Here is a 21,882-nt window from a genome sequence, read left to right on the forward strand (position 1 = left end):
TCTGTTTTTTGTTGGTGAAACTGGCCTCTCTGGACAGTTTTAGGTCCCCTGACCCCGCGGCTAGCCTGCACTGGCCACATCGCGCTGTTCGTACGCCAGCACCGTACATATTGAATTCAGCACGCAACAGACAAGTTATACGGTGTAGCGATTTAGTCGTCCACGGGGGTAGGAGCGGTCCGTAGGGTCTGAGGGATCAGAGAGATCAACTTCAACTTCAAATGGGTGACAGAGAGAACAAACTTCTCATTTCACCAAGTTGGGACAGCTTCGACTTAATTCAAGACCACTTACGTAAAAGGCTCACAATTCACACAACAGAAAACAGAAAAGCACTTCCCCGATCTCAAACAAATTACATAATCTGGAAACAATAATTTTAATGATAATTATTAACAGACTCGAAAAAGCTCGATAAAGACTATGTATGTATGTAGAACATTCGCTAAAATACCAATGAAAGTCACTCTCGGGGTACATGACCGTGGTGTTTGTGCCACTTGAAAAAGGCTGATGACATAACTGAAAATATCGCGCCGTCACTCTGATAGCCAACTCACCTCTATTGACCAGTACGAGTAGTCGAAATTAAAACTCTTGATGTTATCATTTATTTGCTTTGGATTTGTGATAGCTGAAACATGAGAGGAATCGAGTGGGAAATACAGCAATGGTGACACAAGCACTAGAAAAAAATAAATAAATAAAATCAGTGCATCATTATTACGGAATTATCGCACAACCACATATCATGAAAAGTCATACATACTCATAAAATATTATCTATGAAGCAAACCATTTACAAATGTTGGCTGTGGTCACAAAACCGAGCCGCTATTTACACCGAGTACCGAGAAAACATTGTCCGTCACTGACCCTCGCATGTCCCCGTGACCTAACCAGACCCGACTCCCCATCTTCCCCACCACAGACACGGGCGGCCCGTCACTCTCGGACGTAGCGAATGACGCCCTGTGGTAGGAATCTGACAACAGATCATCCCCGGTCGGCAGGGATGTGACCCGAGTCTAACCCCAGTCTGCAGAAAACACTCCAATCCAGGCTCAGTCTGAGGCAACAGACGCGAATCCGCTCGGTCGGGTCGATTTTGTTGCCCAGCGACACAGTAATAATCCGGAAACACATGCCTACTTTACCCTTTTGTCAGTACCAATCCATTACTGCCATTCCCTGAGAGCCCTGCCAGAAGACATCGAAAGTGACTTAAGCCTTGCTACAATACCGGCGGCATGGCAACACAGGAGTGACTGACGGACATCGTGCCGAGCAGAGCCCGTGCTACTCTGCTGTGGGGCTATCCAGTGCAGGGCATATTTTAACAAATTTTTACTGCGTCCCAAATTTGAGCAGAGGGCACGTGCTACGACTAAGGGCACAGGGCAAGGAACAGAGTAGGGCAATGAGGAGGGCAGAAAGTAGGGCACGGCAGGTTACAGGGCATGACACAGGACATTTTAGAGGAAAGGGTACAGGTCAGGAAACCGGACAGGGCACAGGGCAGGGACGCAGTGGGTCAAATCAGCAGGGGCTACGTCCCAAGGCGAGGGGGCTGCGTCCCAGAATGGGACGCAGTAAGTGCCTTAAAATATGCCTTGATCCAGTGCCAGTTGTGCCTTACTCTCAAAGGCTACCTTACTCTCAAAGCTGTCAGTTGTCACCATCCTTTGACCGCTGAATCCACCGTCCCCCCTGACGAACCCCTCCTCCTTCCCTCCCTCCCCCGCCGTTCATCCACTCACTGGTGGTGTTGCCGTCCATCTCGATGACGCAGTCACACTCGCGGCTGATCTCTCGGCCGTTGAACGGCCGCACGCGCACGGCCACCTTGACCGACGACATAGTGTGACGTCACCCGGTCCGCCGCCGCTGTGACGTCACCTGCCGGGCAGACGGGGCCGGTCGATGGACGGGAGACGGATCATGTGCGCGGCGGCACAGAGCACGACAAGCACACTCACCGCTGGGAAATTACCGGCGCGTCCGAACGGTAATCTAATGGGACGAGGCCTCCGGTAATGTAAATAGGACACACTTTTCATTACGAAAAAAAAAATATTATCCAAAGGTAACAATATGGGAAAAGTAAGCAGTTATATACCCACAGCGAGCTTTCACCTTTGACCGAGCGGCTAACCCACATCCCATCTGTGACCGGTTAGCTTGTTTGGCTCTATCATTCTTCGTCGAAGTTCATCTTATTCTTGCCCCATGTCACATTCCGATTTCCGTTGAAAGCATAACAGAATTCATTTCTTTGAGTTTTGACCCCACCCCGTCAAAGGACTTTCACCGGATGCTCAATCCAAAGTCCAGTTATCCGCAGCTAAGGGCGCCAAAATAGTCAGAAAATCCCCTCGGCGGCCACCCTTGCCGGCGCGACAAACGACAGCGCTGTGGATACTGTGCCGCAGCGCTCCGGTGCTCGGCGGCACAGCCTACCCTGGCGTACGCAGGCGGCTGCGGGACCGACGGACCGGACCCGCTCAGAGCCGCGTGACGCGCTGTGTGGTGAACGGTGAATAACCGGATACTGAGCAGTTTACAGCAGTGCCTGGATGAGCTTCCTCGCTTTACAAATTAAAGACTACCCACAAACGTTTTTTATGGTTTCAATTGAATTAATCAGTCACATTGCATCTTACTCGGTACCTACTCCCTAGACGTCGGACATTCTATATTATCGTCAGTGGCGGATCCAAGGGGGGGGGGGGTCATATGGGTCATGCCCCCCCCCCTTGGGACCTTGTGGTGCCCCACGGGGGCACCACAGGCCTGCCAGGGCCACCACCTGCCTATCAATTCCCAGGGGCACCACAGGCCTGACAGGGGCACCACAGGCCCGCCAGGGGCACCACCGGCCTCGCAGGGGCACCACCAGCTTCGCAGGGCCCAGGGGCACCTTGGGCTTATCGGGCACTTCAGGGTTGTCAGGGGCACCACAGTTCTGTTAGGGCCCAGGAGCCAGGGGAAAATAAAATAAAAAACAAAAATAAAAAAACAGGAAAAAACTAAAAATAGGGCCCCACCAAAAATAAAGTGGCCGAAATCCGTTGAGTTTTAAATTTTGGGTATAGGTAGGGTGCCCCACTTCGATTCATGACCCCTCCCTTAGAGTTTTTCTGGATCCGCCCCTGATTATCGTAAATTATCTGATGGGCGATTACCAATACCAATGCGACTAAAAAAAGCAGTTGATGCCTGGCACCTACCTACCGTGAAACAGTTTAACAATTTTACCCCACTGGGTGTCCTTTTTGAAACAAATGCACAGATGCATTGGTATGAAGATGAACACAAAAACAATAATAGGTCCCCATATCCGCTGTCGAAGCTAGCAGGCCCATTTGAAGAACCTCTGAAGTTGGGTATAATTGCTTTAAAAACACATCAATCAGGTAAAATCTTAGCATCGCATTTTGACACATAGTCACCTCAACGTTGCGTGTCTTCGCGGGGATAGCCCGTTAACGGCGATATCTCGGCTGCAGCCTGCATCGTGCCCATCCCACCAGACAGAGGAAGCCAACCAAGACTGCAGCGAAGAAAATTAAGAGCTGGTTATGAGCTAAATGGCACTAGACAAACACAAACTTCAGTGACTGTTAACTATCACAAGCAGGGATGCGGAGCCGGAGCAAGAGCCGGAGCCGCCAGAGCCGGCATATTTTGCCCGGAGCCGGAGCCGGAGCCGGAGCCGTGAAACAATATAGCCCGGAGCCGGAGCCGGAGCCGTCAAAAAAGGGGGCGACTCCGGCTCCTTTTCTTAAGAGGAAACAATTATTTACCTAGTTCGGTTTGACAGTACAAGGCGTAAAACAATGTGGTATTCAAAATAGCCTTGTTATACAAATACAGAAGCAACGTGTACCAATCCCATCGCCTTTTTTCTTCCACCCGTATTTAATTGATCGCATAGGGGATGTACTGAGTAGAGGCCGGAGCCGGAGCCGCCGGAGCCAGATCATTTTACTCGGAGCCGGAGCCGGAGCCGGAGCCGCCATGACATTTCACCCAGAGCCGGAGCCGTCTGAAATTTCCACGGCTCCGCATCCCTGATCACAAGGCTATACCATCACCGAGCTAAGAACAAGGCATGACGTCAAGTGCAATGAATTGAATCAATCGCCACTGCCGAGTCGGCAGGTTCGTGGGACAGGGGGAATACGGAGCGGGGAGGGGCGCCTGAGGGCCCGAGGGCAACGGATAGTCAGGGGATTATGATAATTATCCAGGTGCTAAGTGGCCGCTCCCCGCTCCGTATTCCCCCTGTCCCACGAACCTGCCGACTCGGCAGTGGCGATTGATTCAATTCATTGCTCTTGACGTCATGCCTTGTTCTTAGCTCGGTGATGGTATAGCCTTGTGATCAGGTAGGTGGATAATCCGATTATCCACCTTTACTTCTTTCAACGTCGCTGGGAGTGATGTTGGCAGTGCTGGAAGAGCCAGAAATGCCGTCAGCTTGAGCCACCCAGATGGCAGGACAGCGCCCAAAGGGCTGACTTCACGACGGGAGGGCGACAGAAAGTGCATGACCTTGACGTTAAAAGCAAAGAGGCGCAAAGGGAAACGGTAAGACTGACGCTTACTGGTTACAAAATCGATCATTATAACACGACAGGTAGCCAGTAGGTACTGTTAAACACATAATTAGGTCGAATCGATTATCAAAACGCCCATCTCAATGCAGCATTTAAGCGCACAATGAAAATTCCGAAGCTGACTAAAACATTTAGCAATCGTCAAAATGCTTCCTGATTTGCATTTTGACTGTGCCAGCGGCTTGCTTTGTCCACACATATGCCACAGACTGGCCCGAAAACCGGGCCAAATATGGGATACCGGACGCGCCGCGCCGAATCGATTGTCTCGGTAAGCCGTCAGCAAGTCGGCGCCGAGGCTCTCACCTCAGCCGAAATTCCCCGGCGGTCGGCGCCAGCGAGCCAGCAGTGAGCACTCCCACCTCGTCCACCAGCACGCGATCACTCCCACAGTCTATCCCGATCGGACACCGACAGATCCGACTCCGATATCGGGCTGGGACAGCACCGACCGGCCGCCGCCGGCCCCGCTCCAGCGGCCGCCCGTATTGACTGGTATGACGTCACACGTGCGCGCGCACCGCGCCGAGCGCCCCAGTCGGCCGCTCAGGGCCCCGACAGCTCGGGAAGGCGCCGCCGCCGGGGAAGGAACAGACTGCGACCCAGGAGGGGCGAGACTAGGGGACGTCGGACAAAAACAGCGTCCGACCGCCGGCCTGACACCTGCCCGTCGAGATCGGCACCAGTTCTGTCCCCGGTCGCCGACCCCGGTACCCTCTGTGGCAATGACCTGGCTCCCCTGCGGCTCGGCCCGGCCCGCAGCTGAGGCCCCGTACCGTCCGGTGTGACCGGCCGCCGTCACCGCTCGGACGGCGAGGAGGCGCACTCAATCGCCGCCACACCCCAATCAATAGCGGCCGCGGCCGTGGCGCCGATCGACTCGTCTAATTCAGTCGGGTCGCCCGGTCCGCGGCGGCGAGACACGGATCACACGCAGTGCGGGCGGGGAGGGAGAACAACAGAGACAGGGAGGGAGAACACCAGGGACAGAGAGGGAGAACATCAGAGGCCGGGCGGGGAGGGAGAACAACAGAGACAGAGACGGAGAACACCAGGGATGGAGAGTGAACAACAGAGACAGGGCAGGGAGGGAAAACAGCAGTTAGCAGAGTTAGGTGGAGACCGGACCGGGTCAGACACAGACCGGACCGGGCCAGACAGACACAGACCGGACCGGGTCAGACACAGACCGGACCGGGTTAGACAGACACAGACCGGACCGGTTGAAACAGACACAGACCGGACTGGGGTAGACAGACACAGACCGGGCCGGGTTCGACAGACAGAGGCGCAGACCGGACCGGGCCGGGTCGGGAGCCGGAGAATGAGTCAGGCGGAAGACAGAGGCAAGGTGCATCTACCAGTGCACACCTCATCAAGGGCACATCTCGTAATGTAATCCGGACAGTTTTCACTGTCGATATACCTACATACTCAGATACACCACTGCGATCAATGTGAACTGAGTTTGAGAGGATACATGCCAGATCAGACATGATATGATGATGTTAAATCAGAGACAATTATTTTTTGGTCGAATAACGCCTGTGGAAGACTGACGTTTCTTTCTTAATCAAAGGAATATCTGCGGTTATCGACAAATCCCAAAATAAACGGCATTGATTTTACATACCACAGTCCACAACAATACCTATAGTACAGGGTGGAAAGTAAATTGATGAAATACTAGGACTTACTCCACAAGGAGATCGAATGGGTCGGAGCGCTTTCAATATGTATTATACATATCGTCGTCAGCGAATCAATAACGGGTCGAATCGAGTCGGGTATCGAAGAGTACCCGACTTTGACTCTTCGATACCCGACTCGATTCGACCCGTTATTGATTCGCTGACGACGATATGTATAATACATATTGAAAGCGCTCCGACCCATTCGATCTCCTTGTGGAGTAAGTCCTAGTATTTCATCAATTTAATTCCATCTCCACATCATGTCATTACGGGTGGAAAGTAATTACGCGAACATACTTTTTCGTCTTATAGCAATGGAAAAAGCGGCGGTGACATGAAAATTTCATCTTTTCATATATTCCTATTTATGTGCGATACACTGACAAAGGCGTTCAGGCATAATTGACATGAGCATGTCAAGCACTGTTGGCCAAAGCTTAGTCCACGCCTCCTGGAGCTGTCTGGTGAGGCAATCGATGTTGGTGGCTACTAGCAGCTCTTAGACGCTCTCCTGAAGAGTCGCCTGGATATTTTTGATCAAATTGAGGTCTGGGCCAAGGCCTCGTCTAACATGTTAACTGGGGGGGGCCAAACCCCCGCAGTCATCGACCTGGCCCCCCCAGTCAGGGCAAAAAGTCCCTACTGGGGGGGCCGGCAATAGTCAAAAGGCAAACGAATTTTTATTTCGAGGCGTCAGTGCACATGAAAACAAATGCGTAAACGAAACGATGCAATGTGACCACATTGAAATACCCCATTACCTAGGGCTGTTATGTGTTAATTTTGTTTACCTGAACCTTTTTTCGCTCAGCAATACGTTACATTTCGTCTTTTCAGGCGACCAACTCCGTGTCCCGGATATTCTTTTTTCATTAATTTTGTCCGAACCTTTTGAATGGAAGGATTCACAAGTACAGAGCCCCCGCCAAGCAGAGCTTTGCGTTGGCCCTGCCCTCTACCCTCCGATCGCGCAATTCGTGATCTATGACAGAATTGAGAGCCCAAAGTTTAACGTATGCACATAGCCGCGCACGGCCGGTCCCCTCACTGACTTCGAATGGCTACGGCCTGCCACCAACCGTAACCATATTCGCCAGGAGGCTCATAAAGATCGTGCGATGTCGCGCTTCGAACCTGGACTGTTATAACCGGGACGCGTGCCCTCACCACGCGGAGTCCAAGGCTCTACCGGCAAAAATTTCTCCTTTAGGTATCAATCTGTTGTTTCTGTCCTCGCCCCTCGGGGCGTCAATCTCTTGTTTTTGCCTATCGTCGTCCTCGCTAGCGGCGTCCAACTTCTGGCTGGACGGTCACCGGTGTGCGGCTAGAGTAGCTCCTAATCGTAATGAAGCAGGCTCCCGTTCTGAGTGGTCAAACGTAGGCGCAGATGCCAGATTGGTGGTCTGTCTGTGGGGACGGGAACTCTGACAGCTGGATTATCTTAAGAAGTCGGCATGGAGTCCTGGAGGGCAAATGCCAGCCACTTCGTGCCCCAACTCCCAACTGGCCTCAAAGCACTACTATCTTCATTTTTGTTTAGTTAATAGCCTCTGACGAGTGACGACCTTAAGGTTGTGTCGAAGATCCACGGCGATTACGGAGAATCCACCTGAGAAGACATCAGTCTCCATGTTGATACACAGGCATTACACTGGTCTGAGGGGGCCCTAGTGGGAAAATACGGTCTCCACTCAGATTGACCCTTAAAGCCTGGTATGGATCATATAAAACCAGTGTGGGCTACCATAGAGGCCGACGTAGGTCCAGAAGCTGACATTAGCCCTCAGAGATCGGCATCGAGCGCTCAGAGGGAGCCATCAGAAACCGATGTGCAGGGGCGGCGCCACGGGTTTTCGATAGGGGGGGACGGGGACGGGGGCTTGCCTGACTGAGAATCCCAAAAGTAGATACTGATCGTGTATGCAAAAAAAAAAACGAGGCACGTAACGCCGCGAAACTTGGCAAAGCCCAAAACACATCGAATGGTGCATCCCGTTTCCAAACTTATCATAGGACAACTATAAGATCGATCACCTTTTCAAGCATCCTTGCCTCTAAATCAAAATTTGCAGTCTTGCCAACTCAAAGCTGGTTTCCTACAAGCTGCGAATTGCTTAGGTATGAGTAGCAGTGCCAACTACTTACGTTTCGTACTTTCAAATTTTCGATCTTGCGTCTGGTCAGCTTCATGGCTTCATCATCATATAGTCATGGAGGAAAAGTGGGAATGTTTTCTGCTCTGACAAGTGCGCCAAAACTGCAATATAATTTCAGAATCATGACATCACCACCTGATCCATATGCAACGGGCAGGGTGCAGCTAATGGCTAGCCGTCAGTGGTCATGTCATCGGTGGTCACTCAAAAGGTCATGCTAGGTCATGGAAGGTCACCAGCCGTTATTTGATCACACTTTCTGATGGATTTTACTTACCAAGAGCTTCAAGGGAAAAACGAGCGCATGCCGCATGCACCGTTGAAAAAATTGAGTGAAAGGGTCTCAGGTCCGGCGACCTCTGCAGGTGAAGTGCCCCAGGGTAGGATTCCGGTCCTTGTTGATTAACTTCGTCAAAAATTGCGGTACATAGAGCTGTGATGTCGGCACCATTGTGTTCGTCATGATCGAGCTGTCACGACCTGCATCGTTCTCATATTCACCCTCCAATCGTAACAACTACAGCAGGGATTGGCAAATGGCGTGGCACCCCTTTGGGAGGTAATGAAGGTCTCTTGAAACCTCATCCCTCATCTCTTTAGCATCAGTGGCTCTCCTTATGGAACAGGTTTCTTGACTGGTCTGTTTCACCCCAGAATTCAAAGACTAGTCAAGGTAAAACCGAGCGCACCACAGTGAGCACAATTTGATAAGCTGGTGTATCTCAATTTCATGTAGAACCTTTCACGTATCACGTACCTAAAACCCTTTCGTGCACTCATGCAAAAGCAACTGCCATGTTTCAACAGCTGGTAATGGCATTTTCACAGCCGCTGACGTAAGAAGGGGAGGGAAGGGGGCTTGATTAGACCCCCAGCCGTTCGGCCGCCGACCGAACTTAGTTTTGCAGAAAAAAAACGAGTGCTATCGAACCCCTTGACGAGAGGGTGCCGATGCTACCCAATTATAAGATCTTGGGCTACGGCGTGCTTTTTTGGTCCTGCCTGTGATCTATCCGAACACTTCTGCCCACAAGTGCTGGGTTAAATGGCATATATTTCAAATGGTTCCTGTGGTAGAGCTGCCATGCTTGAATTTGACTAATTAGGAATGGAAAATATCCATATAGTAACGGAAATCTATGGAATTTCAGTAAACTTGGTTTTGTCGGCAATGTGGTCTGGCAGTGGGGTGGGGAGGTAATAAACCCTGTCTGGCGCCCCAAAAAGGGGGGGGCACGATCCCCGAGGCCCTGCCGATCACCTTATGACTACAGGCATCACAGCTCCACACCTTTTGCAGATGGCCAGGACCCCCTGCGATACATCCCAACAGCAATCTTTATTCAGAACCTGTCTTGATTAACCAACGATGCATTAAATGCGACGGATAACTCTACAATGCATTATTATCAACTATTGAACGGACCTCGCCGATAGGGGGGTACTGTACCCCCCTAACTTTCGATAGCGGGGGACCTGTCCCCCCCGTCCCCCCCGGTGGCGCCGCCCATGCCGATGTGGTTCTAAAAGAAATGCGTATGGGCCCTCGACATAAGGCTCGGCATGCAAATTCCTTAGACACGGCTCACGGCACTGCCACTCAAACACACGCTCAACAGCGAGAAGTGTGATTATTATTGTCTGATGAGGCAATGTGAGGAGGCTATAAACTAATATACAAGCATGGGTCGGATGGCCTACTATTTTTTAAGTTTTCAAAAAAAAAATATTCATGGTGTCAGGGCTGTGATGAAAAATAAGTGGTCTAAATCCGGTGAGAACACAGGATTTGGGGGTACCCTAGGTTTGGCTCCTTCAGTCTCTGGCCCCCCCAGTGAAAATTCCTTAGACGAGGCCCTGGTCTGGGCTATTCCCAGATTGACCATTATATGCCCAGAAGAAGAACGGGTTCTCAAAGCACCAGTCTTGCGTCTTTTTGGCCGTGAGAGGAAGGACTTTATCAATCATGAAGAAGGGTTTCTTTGCGTCGGGCACAAAAGTGCGCTCAATCATTTTGCCCCTTTTGGTGCATTGATGGATTAGATAAAGGACTCGTCTGGAAGGATGTTCCACTAGTTGTATACTTTATTTTTGGTGGCCTTGTTGGTCACTACATGCAATTCTGACACCATCCGGGCGCTCATAACACGCTGATGTGTGTTCCTTTGCCGGATGTTTGAAGGTTGGGACGGGCGGGACGTCGGACGCATCAGCAGCCCCCAACGCGTTGTTCTGCAGGTTTGACGGATGAAATAGCTTCGAAGATGTCTCACCCAACCACAAAGCCAGCTGCCTGTCCTCCTCTGTTCAGGTTTGGCGGTCTTTAGAAAACTTAAATTGACAATCCTGCTGTTAATTCATGAATTTTGGCCATCTCGATTGTTTGTACGGCTTGATTTTCTAATTTTCATGGATTTATGTATGAATCGTGATATCTTAGATCGGGTACCCGGCCAAAGTAAGCCATTTCGCCTGTTTTCGGGTCGACTGTTGTCGTTTGGTCGCGGAAATGGTGACCACCCATTCGGCGCCTGAATTCGCCGAGGTTTTACTGCCGCCAACGGCTTTGCTTTTTAAGTCCTCTTAAGGGTGCGTTAACTTCGGAGGTGGCTCCGCTCAGCGTTGGTGTCCGAGCACTACTACTCCGATTCTCAGCCAGTAGATGTCACCAGGGTAGAGCGCTTTTTTCCCACGTTAATGACCTTCTCCCCCTCCTCATTTCACGGCCCTTACGATAACGACGATAACGACGTTTGGTTACTGCGCCGGCGCGGCGGGCGGCGCCGACTGAGGGAGATCATGGTGTGTAAACAGTAAACACCGCGCGGACGGAACACTTCTCTCGACAAGCCTTCCCGGCGCCGTCCTTAGCCTGGTGTAGGTACAGCCCACCGCTAAAGTAATGTAGGGTTTTACCAATCTCAACGGTTGGCTTTGACTGGCGATTGTTTAATGCGGAGTGATCGAAAAGAAGATGTCAATAGCTAAAGTTGCAGCTGCAAGGGTGACGATACATGTAAGCTGCATTCAAAGTTCAATTGTAGTCTGGCTAATCGTTCCTAAGCTTCAGAAGCAGAACATACCCCGGACTGAAACCACACATTACTTCTGCTGTGGACTGTACCTACCCAGTTAGAACGAAACTGACTAATTGATATAGATACATGTTATCGAATATTGAGTCTGCCGCAGCTCTAGTCACAAGAATGCGTCTGATATCAGTCCCACGCACAAGGGGGAAAAGCTCAAATTATTGAGCACTCAAAATATTGAGCGTGTGACGTCAGAGGCTCCCATAGGCGTAATGCTGAGGGCTCAAAAAATTGAGCCGTTTCAGGAACACGTTTTGCAAAAGCAACTCGCAACACCTAGGGAGAAATGGCAACACCCTAGGAGAATCACTAATGATGCAAAACAGATTAGGCTTTCATATTTTTCACTGCTCAAGCTTCAATGATTGGGGGAACACCAATTTCTAGGTCAAAATCTTACGGCATACCAGGATGCCTTAAAAACAGGCCAATATTTATGTCGAAATAAAAGTTATTTTTTGTCCATTCACGTTTTTTACTAGGGTTCTGTTGGAAAGAGCATTTTGCATACTACCCAAAATGATTGCGACTCAATTTCACATCACCCATATCGGAGAATATTTTTCATTTGGCGGCGCCGTTTGTTTATTTCGTCGCGACGTCTCCGGCCGCGTGGTTGTCGTCGTCCTTGTGTTGAAGGTAAGTTTTTATCGTTTTAGTTATATTTAGATGTTAAAAGGTACACTGAAAAGTTTGAATATGCTGTGATTTTAAATTTGGAAACACGTAAACGTCAATCAATTCACGTTTTCCTCGATTTGCGTGCAGATAAGTAACTGTCGACGAAAGTGGCGCCATCCGATATGATGTTTTGAGGGAAAGAGACACAACATATTTACGTGAAAATTTTTGTTTTTAAGTGGTCTAAGTGCTTCAAAGAGGCTGTGAATGTTTTCTTCACACAATTTTTCATTAGGTATGATGAAGTAGAAGGTAGTTTCAGTCTTAACTTTCATATAATTGACATTAAAACATATGATAGTCCACTGCTATCAGTGATTGAGTACCTTGATATTTGGCATTTCTTATTAATTTGAATGTATTCTCTATCCATATGTCCTGATAGTAAGTGACAATACTCTGCCAATATGTTTCCATAGTTTTCACATTCATTTTCCAGTCCTTTACATAACATCACAATTTATAATCAACAATACTCAACTCCTTCGTTACTTCACAACACTGACAGCACGACAGACTGACAGTCAACTATTGTGTGTGTGAATGCTGAAACAGGATAGCCACTTTGCTGACTGGCTCATTTGAAATAAGATAAAAATGATCCCTTATATCATTTCCATCTGGAGGATCGGAGTCAACGGAAAAGGAAGGCCACTTTCAAGCCTCAAGGTCTAGGCTGCCAGACGCCAGTTGGCAGTCACCACCAAATTTATAATAGATTAATTCATTATTATACTTTGAGACCCTTAGGTCACTGGATCGGCATCACATTTTCAGTTTCAATATAGTAAAGGTTTTTATTTGTATGATGTGAAATATTTTCCTGAATCAGAATTTAATTAGGTATCCCTAGGCACCTGGTAGAGGTTTTGGATTTAATGCTCATTGTTGGTGTGCAGTCAGGATTTTTTGACAGGTCCAGATAGGGAATCCTGAGCAATTTTATAGTAAAGTGGTCTCCTTAAAATCACCACACATTTTATCAAAAGCATTTGTAGAATTCATTCAAGGAAGAATTTTATCAATGTTGCACCCATTTCTTAGACGACCCAGGCTGCATCTTTTTTTAGTTCCTGTTGTATGACATATTTTCCATTTTGTTCCACTGCATAAAGAAAAAAAATCGTTTGAGATCACCAAACAGCTTTTCTTTTTCTGGCAGGTCTGCACAACCAAGCGGTCGCTGGCGAGGACGTCGGCCGTCCCTGTGGGTAAGGTCATCTGCTCAGCCTTTGTGGAGATCAGCAAGACGTCACCAAGATGAAGACTTCGCTGGAGCGGAAGCCGCTGACCCGTGTCCGATCGGGCAGGTCATGCTCGACGGCACGAGCCACAACTTGGACGACTCGGTGACATCAACAACATGGTGGAGCAAGTGAATGAGTTTGGCGACGTGTTGTGCGACTGCAAGAAGGGTTGTCTGCGTGTTCTGGCCGGCGGAGCGGCGACGCTGCGCAGTCTGTGCTGGTGGTGAGCAGCTGGCCGTGGTGACCGCGCGCGCCCACATGCGCCGACAACCTGTGCGGCTTCGACGGCCCCGGGACAGCCCGATGCCGCCCACTATGCGACGCCGACCGCGCACTGTCCGCACGGCCACATGGAGGTGTGCCCGCGCCTTTTGCCCGCACGCCGCTACCTCGCAGCTGGTCTGCAACCACGCCGTCGCCGCCTGTAGCCCGATAACAAAACGGCTGTCTGATAATGCCGCGTGTTCTTTGTGATGTTGCTACTGTGATGGTTGCTACTGCTGGTCCGAGACTCGATGTTTCCATTCGTCTTTTACATGTTAAGGATTTGATAATGATAAGCTTAGTCCGAGCTTAGGTCGTTTATGTCATTTGTTATATGGCATATTTTGGATCAAAGCAGTACGACACTGCCTCCTGCTTTTGTGATGTATGCTGGCAAGACGCAGGTTCCGGTCGCAGGTCACCCGGTTCCAATGTGGTCGGGCTGGCATGCGATAATGTGATGTTGTTTTGCTCGTCTCTGTGTTCCACACTTGATGATGTTTGTGAATCTAACCCACATTGTATAGTATTTTTGTTTGTTTGCGGCCGATGGCCTTGTAAGTTGTAACCGTGGCAATACAGTTTTTCCTGTATAATTCTCCAATATTCAAGCGTGGGTGGATATCTTTCTGTAATCACGTATTCCCTTCTCCCAGTACAGTCAGAAAATATCAATACAGTATTCATACGGATTATTCAAGCCCTGTATAATTATTTGAGGTGTGCCGAATCCGAAAGGCGACCGATAAAACTACTAGCGGAAAATGTGACATGATGCCATGGGTTTGTGAAAAGTTTAGGTACCACGTAGCATTCATCTTCCTGCATTTCTGTTTCAACTCAGTTTAACGTATTTCAACGAACATAACATCAAAAATGGCAGCCAGTACCGGCTTCACCTGTCACGGAGAAGGCTCAATAAATTGAGTGTAGATGTTGGCCGGCACTCAATTTTTTGAGCGCCAGCTGACTGTCGTCTGTCGTGGCGCTCAATTTATTGAGTATCGCGGTCCCGAACGACAAGTGGCGCTCAAAAAGTTGAGCGTCTTTAGGGCATTTTCTTTCCAAAAACACCGATATAAATTATCACGGCGAGTGTTCGAGAAGAAACCTTGTTGCTCTCTCTTGCCATTGATACCTTATTTGGATACGATATTTGCCGTAGTGTGACGCTAGAGGCATTGTAAAATACCATCGTTTCGCCTATTCCTTCATAATGGGGCCCGCTCAATTTTTTGAGCGCTCAATAATTTGAGCTTTTCCCCCTTGTGCGTGGGACTGATATTCTCACATGATTGACCTGACGGCATTGTTATAGTAAAATCCAGTGCTAGATTCGCATTGCTACACATACTACCAGTAAAACGCCTTATAGGGCGACAAACGGAGCGAACGAGAGTATGGGCCTTGCACGTCACGGGGTACCTCCAACTGACTTGTGCACGGCACCCTATGTACTAACCGTTCTCTAGCAATGTGCCATATTTGAGCGCAATCGGCCCAGCCGTTCTCGAGATCTGGAAGCGGTTCCCTGCACGTGCGCACGTGCAAAATGGGTCCCAACTGACTTTTGCACGGCACCCTACTAACGGATCCCTAACCGGTAACCAAATCTGAGCGCAATCGGTCCAGCCGTTCTCGAGATCTGGAGTCGACCCCTGCACGTGCACACGTGCAGGAGCACCCCAACTGTGGGACATGAAAATGCATTGCCTAGGCCCTAGTGGGTGCCTACCTACATGCAAACTTTCAGCGCAATCGGCGCAGAAACTACCGAGATATTGCAATTGTTACAAAAATGACACCTCTTCGTTTTGCACGTGGCACGTGCATAGGGGGTCACCCACATGCATCGAAAAAAGTCCAAATACTTGGTAGAAGGAATCAAGCTAACCTACAAAAATTACCGCAAGTAAATCGGCCCAGCGGTTGCTGAGTTATAAGCAGGGCTGCGGAGTCGGAGTCGGAGTCGGAGTCGGTCGGAGTCGACAGTTCTGCCCGGAGTCGGAGTCGGAGTTGGAGTCGCCAAAATCTTACCGACTCTGACTCCGGAGTCGGAGTTAACGCTGCATGGCTCAGCGTCATGCACTGCACCTGTTTAATTGACGATGCTGCGCTCGAAATAAGATTTTGTGGAAGAAAGGTCATTTTGCTGTTTTGGACGAACGTTTTCAGCGAAGGAAGCAGAAGACGGTGAATTCCCCAGGACCAGCTTTTTAATTCTGCATGTTATTCTTAATGCAAATTTGCAACGCAACGCCTTGGAAAGCACAAGAGATCGTTTCAGGCAAGATAAAAACATCTCCATTATGAACTTCAATATCATGATAGGTATGTGTTTTAACCCGCGCCCTGCTGGGCTATTCAGCCATACGCACCCTGCGGGGGGGGGGGGCAGATCCTGCCCTCCCCCTTGTCTAACTTCCGAACCGAGCGATGGTATGGTCGTAGAAATACGGGGAAAACGGCAATCGAAAGCTCTCAACAAGGCGGATCTAAGAGCCCATTTTTTTTTTTTTTTTTGCTGAAATAGGTCAGAGGTCAGGTCAAGGGTTCAAAATGCAAGTTTCTACAGCATCGGCCTTGCACCTTAGTTGCCGAAGAATGGACTGAGACTGATTGCCCAAAAACGTGTTCTTAGGCTACTAAGACAATATTTGTTGCATACAATATCATGCAAAGGTCAAGGTCAAGGTCAGGTCAGGTCACCAAAAACGAAATATAGAAAAGGGCATGTGCGACACATGTTTTATGGGTCATTTTATTCATAGAATTCAATAGGCCCACTCAATAAGTGATATGGACCACATCTGGATGAATTTCAGGTCGAGGTCGGGTCAAGGTCAGGTCAAGTGAGGTGAAATTTTGAAGTTGGTTGTTAAGGCCTAAAAAGGTGTCTATCTGATGCAGTTTTTCACGGCGAATCGGATGATGCTATTGTTGTTTCCGTACGAGGTCTAGAACTTAAAAAAAAACTTTAAAAAATTGTGTGTCGTAAGTTACGTCATAAAATTTCAATAAGTTCCACATTTTTGAACCCATACTTCTAAAAATTGGTATGTACACATAGACATGTATGTACACATAGATTGTAGGTCCACATAGACCACTTCTCTGACATATATTCCGTTTTTTTCGATACATTCAAAATTTTGGATTTTATAACTATTTTCCCAAAAAAAGTCAGTTAAAAAAAATTGAGTCAAAATCCAATATTTTAAAAAACCGAGATTTCCATTTGATAGATAAAGTAGAATCACCTATAACCTTTTTTGTTACGTCTTGATTCCTTTACAAATGAAGATGTCAGCGGTGTTTGAAATATTGCCGTTTTTGATGCGAAAATGACGGACATGACGTCACTAAAACGTCATTTTCTCAAAAATTTCCAACGGCTTTCGCTCAAATTTTCAGGAAACGTCTTAAATTGATGTTTGATAAGGTACTGAAAGTTTGACGTAGCTGGCGTAACGCGTTTAGAAGTTATTTCTCCCCCCCCCCCACCCCCACCCAGCGGGGCGCGGGTTAATAGAACCGTCCGGAGTCTGAGTCGGAGTAGGAGTCGGAGTCGGAGTCGATTTTTGAAGCCGGAGTCGGAGTCGGAGTCGGAGTCACCCTAAAATCCATCGATCCATAAAAAAAAACATACAGGATGAGGCGACTAGCCCTGCCACACATCTAACAAGCTGAAACTTTTTTCTCACTTATCCCATCCATCATGGTAAAAAAGGATAAAAAAGGGAGCGACTCACTGCAGTCATGAGACTTCGATGTAACATATCATTGGCTCAGATGTCGACCACGCATCAACTAAGGTAATTTCAGCAATCGTGTCAAAACTGAGGCATTCGCTCAGCATCATGCCGATATCATTTTGTGCTCCTTGTTCTGTGTCAGTTTCGTGTCATGTACGAATGCAATATGTCAATGATGCCATGGATGCAATATTATGTGCCGGTTATACTGGCATGTTTAAATGTTTTCATTGGATTCGCCTCCATGCACTGCGTCAGCAGAGCAGACGCCATACTGAGGATTTATGTGTGATGCATCAATGATGTACAACCAACTACTGATGCACTGTTATATTACTTTCCGTAAGTATTTCAATACATAGTAGTACTGGTTCTTCCTCCTTTGTCTTGAGCTTCACCATCGATACCACATTATTTGTCGACGTGTTGTGAATTGTGATCGCTATACAAATGCAGCTTCAGAGTAGGTACTATGCGATTGTAAAATTACTGACGTATAGACAGACTGGCCACAATCAAATTCAAGCATGCCATCACAGTTCACATGTAATACCCATGTTTATTTAGGGGAGAAGGTAAATTATAGGCGCAAAGGTTTTATAGTTGGTAACCTGTGTATCGATATGCTATTCATATAAACTCTACTAATCTCATTCGATCCACCCACCATCCGTATTTTCCTCCGACAACCCCGTGTTCGCTTCTGTTCCGGCAGAGCTTCACGGCCACCGGCACATGCGGGAGCCCCAGACCGTAAATCACCGTGTGTTGACAGTCCCTCCCCGCCGGTCGGCGCGACTCGCGGGTTTTATTACATGGGGGAACGGCAGGGACCGAGGCGGAGACCCATACGACATCTAGCGGCACTCCCTTGAACCAACAAAACCGTCAAAAAGTGGATATGATTCGGGCTTAATTCCAGTCACAGTTCAAACATTTCTGAAAAGTAAACTTCATTTTCGTGTGAAGAAATGTTCTGTGCACATTTCTATGTAGCCGCTTTTTTATTTTATGCCTCCCACAAAAAATAAAAGATGAGCAAAGTTTTACTTTCATTTTTTGCAACATTGCAAAAAGAAAATGGAAAATCGGAGTACATAGAATTGTTGTCCACTTTGAGGATATGCGGTTGCCATTCATTTTTTGCGCCTAGTTTGAATGACGTTTAATGAATTTCGGCCCAAACTTTTCAGTTTTTCCACCTTTATCGTGCAATATCAACGTGAATATTGCATGGAATCAAACATCTTGTCCAGAGTAGGCTTCGTATATCCATGGAGCAGGTACATTCCGAATTTGAGGCTAATATCTCTATCGGTTTTCAAGATATTGCGGTTTTTCGCCTCCCATTGACTTAACATTAACATCGCACCCTTAAGTTTTATTATGCTTCAACCAAACGTGTAATTGAGTAATGCTGGTGCCGAGACCGTTCCGAGTCCCTTCCGCACCAATCCAGCCAAAATAATCACAAACGCTTTCCCTGGCAACTTCAAATTGAGCTTTTACCCATTTTGGTCTTGAGCAGCGTATGGCGTCAGCACCACTCGAAGCCGAGAGGTGTTGTAGACCTTCCAAGTCATTTTTCAAAGTAAGGTCACTTTTGTTAGATGAGGCGACAACAAACACGACCAGTCATGTTCCATAACAGCCCGCGCTCATACAAAATCTCCACTGACGGGCGAAATTGTAAGAAAATACATGTTCGCGTAATTACTTTCCACCCTGTAGCTTCTCGACAGGGCCAGCTGTTTGGCCTCCCGCTCAAGGAGAGCAGATCAGAGCTCCCAGCTCCTTCACCAGTCACAGGTGCGGCACTCAACCTGATTGACGTCTCCGAACAGACGCCTGCTCGGAGAATGACTACTTGACCGCGCTCGGCTTACCGACGAATTGTCCCAGTTTGGTGTTAGATTGCCAGTTTGCTGACTCGATCCAATCCAGCTGCACACGGGCGGTTCAATACAGCCGGCGCACACCATCTTTGAAGTTCCGTGCCTGCCACTCACTCACTCAAAGCACTCACTAAAATGTTGCTCTTTGAGGCTGGAAGACAATCTTTAAGATGACCACTCAACGCGTCAAGCGTGCCTACCCAAAGGCACCAACAGTTTTGCTCTCAGACTATTTATGTTGATGATATCCACTAAAGACCAAAACATTAACGGCTACCAACCTACAAACCACTCGGATTTCATTTTCACATATACCAAGCTTTTTCCTGGAACTCAGGAGGTCTACACCTTTGATTTTTCGAAGCTCTGGTACGATACAGATAGCTTGTGCACAATAAGCGACAAGACGAGATACTGTGCCAGCCCACCTAGCCTTGAGCACTAGACAGTGGGTGTGCGAACCGTTAGGTCAAGCGAAGAATGAGCTCCATCAGACGCGGACGCATTTAGGGTTCCGGTTTCCACCAAAAGTTTGTCATATTTGATGGCCAAACACTGAAACCTTCACGACAGTTCAAACACCAACTGTCTCATCTCACGCAAGAAGGCAGATTCTGCAAAAGAGTTCAGAATTCTTAACTGAAATATCAGTACTGACAAAACTGACAATTTTGAGCATACAGCATTTCCTGGAATGAACATCCATGATTTCCTTGACTGAATGTGGGTGGCCCAAGGAAGCCGTAAGCCGACCCAGTGTCGGCTTACGGCTTTCGGCTACGACCCTTTCGGCTGAACTGAACTTACCCTATCTTTGTGATGATCGGGATTTAAAAGGCCACTTGGCCTGGGAATCTCGCTCTTATCGAGCTCATATCAGGGTGCAGGCTGGGCTCTCAGGGATAGGGGGTGTCGAACATGATGCCACCCCAGTGCTTGTCCCGCTGGGCCTTGAACTGGTTGACGGACTGTGCCATGACCACTGCACTCGGTAGGGAGTTCCAGTCATTTATGACTCTGAAGCAGAACGCATCTCTGCGCACGAGTTTAGGCGCCCTCGGTTTCTCGAGCTTCCACTCGTGGCTCCTGGTTCGAGCTGAGTTGATCCGGGTACGGGGTACGTATCGAACAATAAATCTGATAGGGAAGACTCATTCACAGCGGATTTGACTACTTAGTCGTGACCTTGGCTGCGGCCAAGTGGTGGTCCTCAAGACCTGTCATTAGCCATGCGCATCTCGTCCTACCACCGAGCAACAACACCGAACCCTCACATGAGCCGAGCGCATCTCGTTTACGAATACTGCAGAGTGCAGAATTATGCAACAAGCTCAGATTCTTTCAACGCAACCCATTAGCTGCGTCGAACGTACCCGATAAATTGTTTTCATTAGACTGCTTGAATTGCAGCAGAGCAGTGACTTTCTGGCCCTCCAATCGACTTTCTGGTCCTCCAATCGACTTTCTGGCCCTCCAATCGACTTTCTGGTCCTCCAATCGGCCGCACAAATCTGGAATCCCTCTCCTCGGCCTCAGGGACCCTCTTTGATCTCAGAGGGCCTGATACATCATAGGTAGGGCTCATGGTGGCCTGACATAGCCCTCATGTCACCTAAGAGGGCCCTCCAGTGGCCTCAGAGGAAACTTTGTGGTCTTTGAAGGCCCTCTATTCGCCTTAGAGGACCCTGTTTGATCTCAAAGGGCCCTGTTGATCTAAAAGGGCCCTCTTTGAGGTGGCTGAGAGGGCCCTTTGTTCACCTCAGAGGACGCTCTGGTGACCTCCAGGGACCACCTTTGATCTAAGAGGACCGTCTGTTGGCCTCATAGGACACCTTGTGGCCTGAAAATGACCCGCATACCTCATTGGGCCTTCTGATCGTCTTAAGGGGCCCTCGGTGTCCCTGAGAGGGCCCTCACCCTCTGTGTACCTGAGAGGGCCCTCGATGTGCCTGAGAGGGCCCTCTGTGTGCCTGAGAGGATCCTGTTCATTCCAAAGGGCCCTATGTTTACTTCACAAGGTCCCTCATTGGCCTAAAGGTGCCCTCTGATAGTCCTCAAATGGCCCCTAAAAGAGTTCCCCAATACTTTTTCAGTATGTGAAAAAATGGGAAGTGGTCAAAAGGGCCCTCAAAGTCATTTCATTTCTTTTTCAAGTTAAAAAACTTTTCTAGGCTCCAGGGGGGTCCTAGGACCTCCAGAACAACCCCCCCCCGCCCTTGGATACGCCACTGCTTCCGGTAGCTACAAGGTTTTTCAATTGTCCTCATCCATCTTGTCTGATCTGTCATGTCCCTCTGGGCCAATTTTGCGCCGCACTTAACTAAATTCGCACCACACTGCACCAAATCTACACCAGGCAACAGCCAGCCAAATCCCGCCTCCACTGATGAAATTAAATCAAAATTGCCATACTCCGCATACTCATGCTGGGGCTAGGGGCGGACGACGGTGAAAACAGGGCACCTGGGGCCTGATT

At 48.6% G+C, this 21,882-nt stretch overlaps 1 protein-coding gene across 11 annotated transcripts in view; it reads right to left on the reverse strand.

The window, feature by feature from the left end:
- The window catches only part of LOC122374603 (kinesin-like protein unc-104), a 69,797-nt gene that overhangs the window by 47,420 nt on the left and 495 nt on the right, over positions 1–21,882 (reverse strand). For 6 of the 11 annotated variants that reach the window (XM_043353515.1, XM_043353477.1, XM_043353448.1 and 3 more), the window contains exons 2-3: positions 1,761–1,899; positions 561–634 (exon numbers count right to left, since the gene is read on the reverse strand). In XM_043353515.1, the coding sequence (XP_043209450.1) occupies positions 561–634; positions 1,761–1,860 (174 nt within the window). In that variant the 5' untranslated portion in view covers positions 1,861–1,899. Of the gene's footprint in view, positions 1–560; positions 635–1,760; positions 1,900–3,452; positions 3,554–4,928; positions 5,117–21,882 lie in introns of those variants that run through there. The other 5 variants (XM_043353505.1, XM_043353439.1, XM_043353523.1 and 2 more) reach the window with 3 other exon arrangements.

The sequence above is a fragment of the Amphibalanus amphitrite genome, unplaced genomic scaffold (assembly GCF_019059575.1).
Source record: "Amphibalanus amphitrite isolate SeventyFive unplaced genomic scaffold, NRLGWU_Aamphi_draft 000040F_arrow, whole genome shotgun sequence".
In the NCBI taxonomy this organism is placed as follows: domain Eukaryota; kingdom Metazoa; phylum Arthropoda; class Thecostraca; order Balanomorpha; family Balanidae; genus Amphibalanus; species Amphibalanus amphitrite.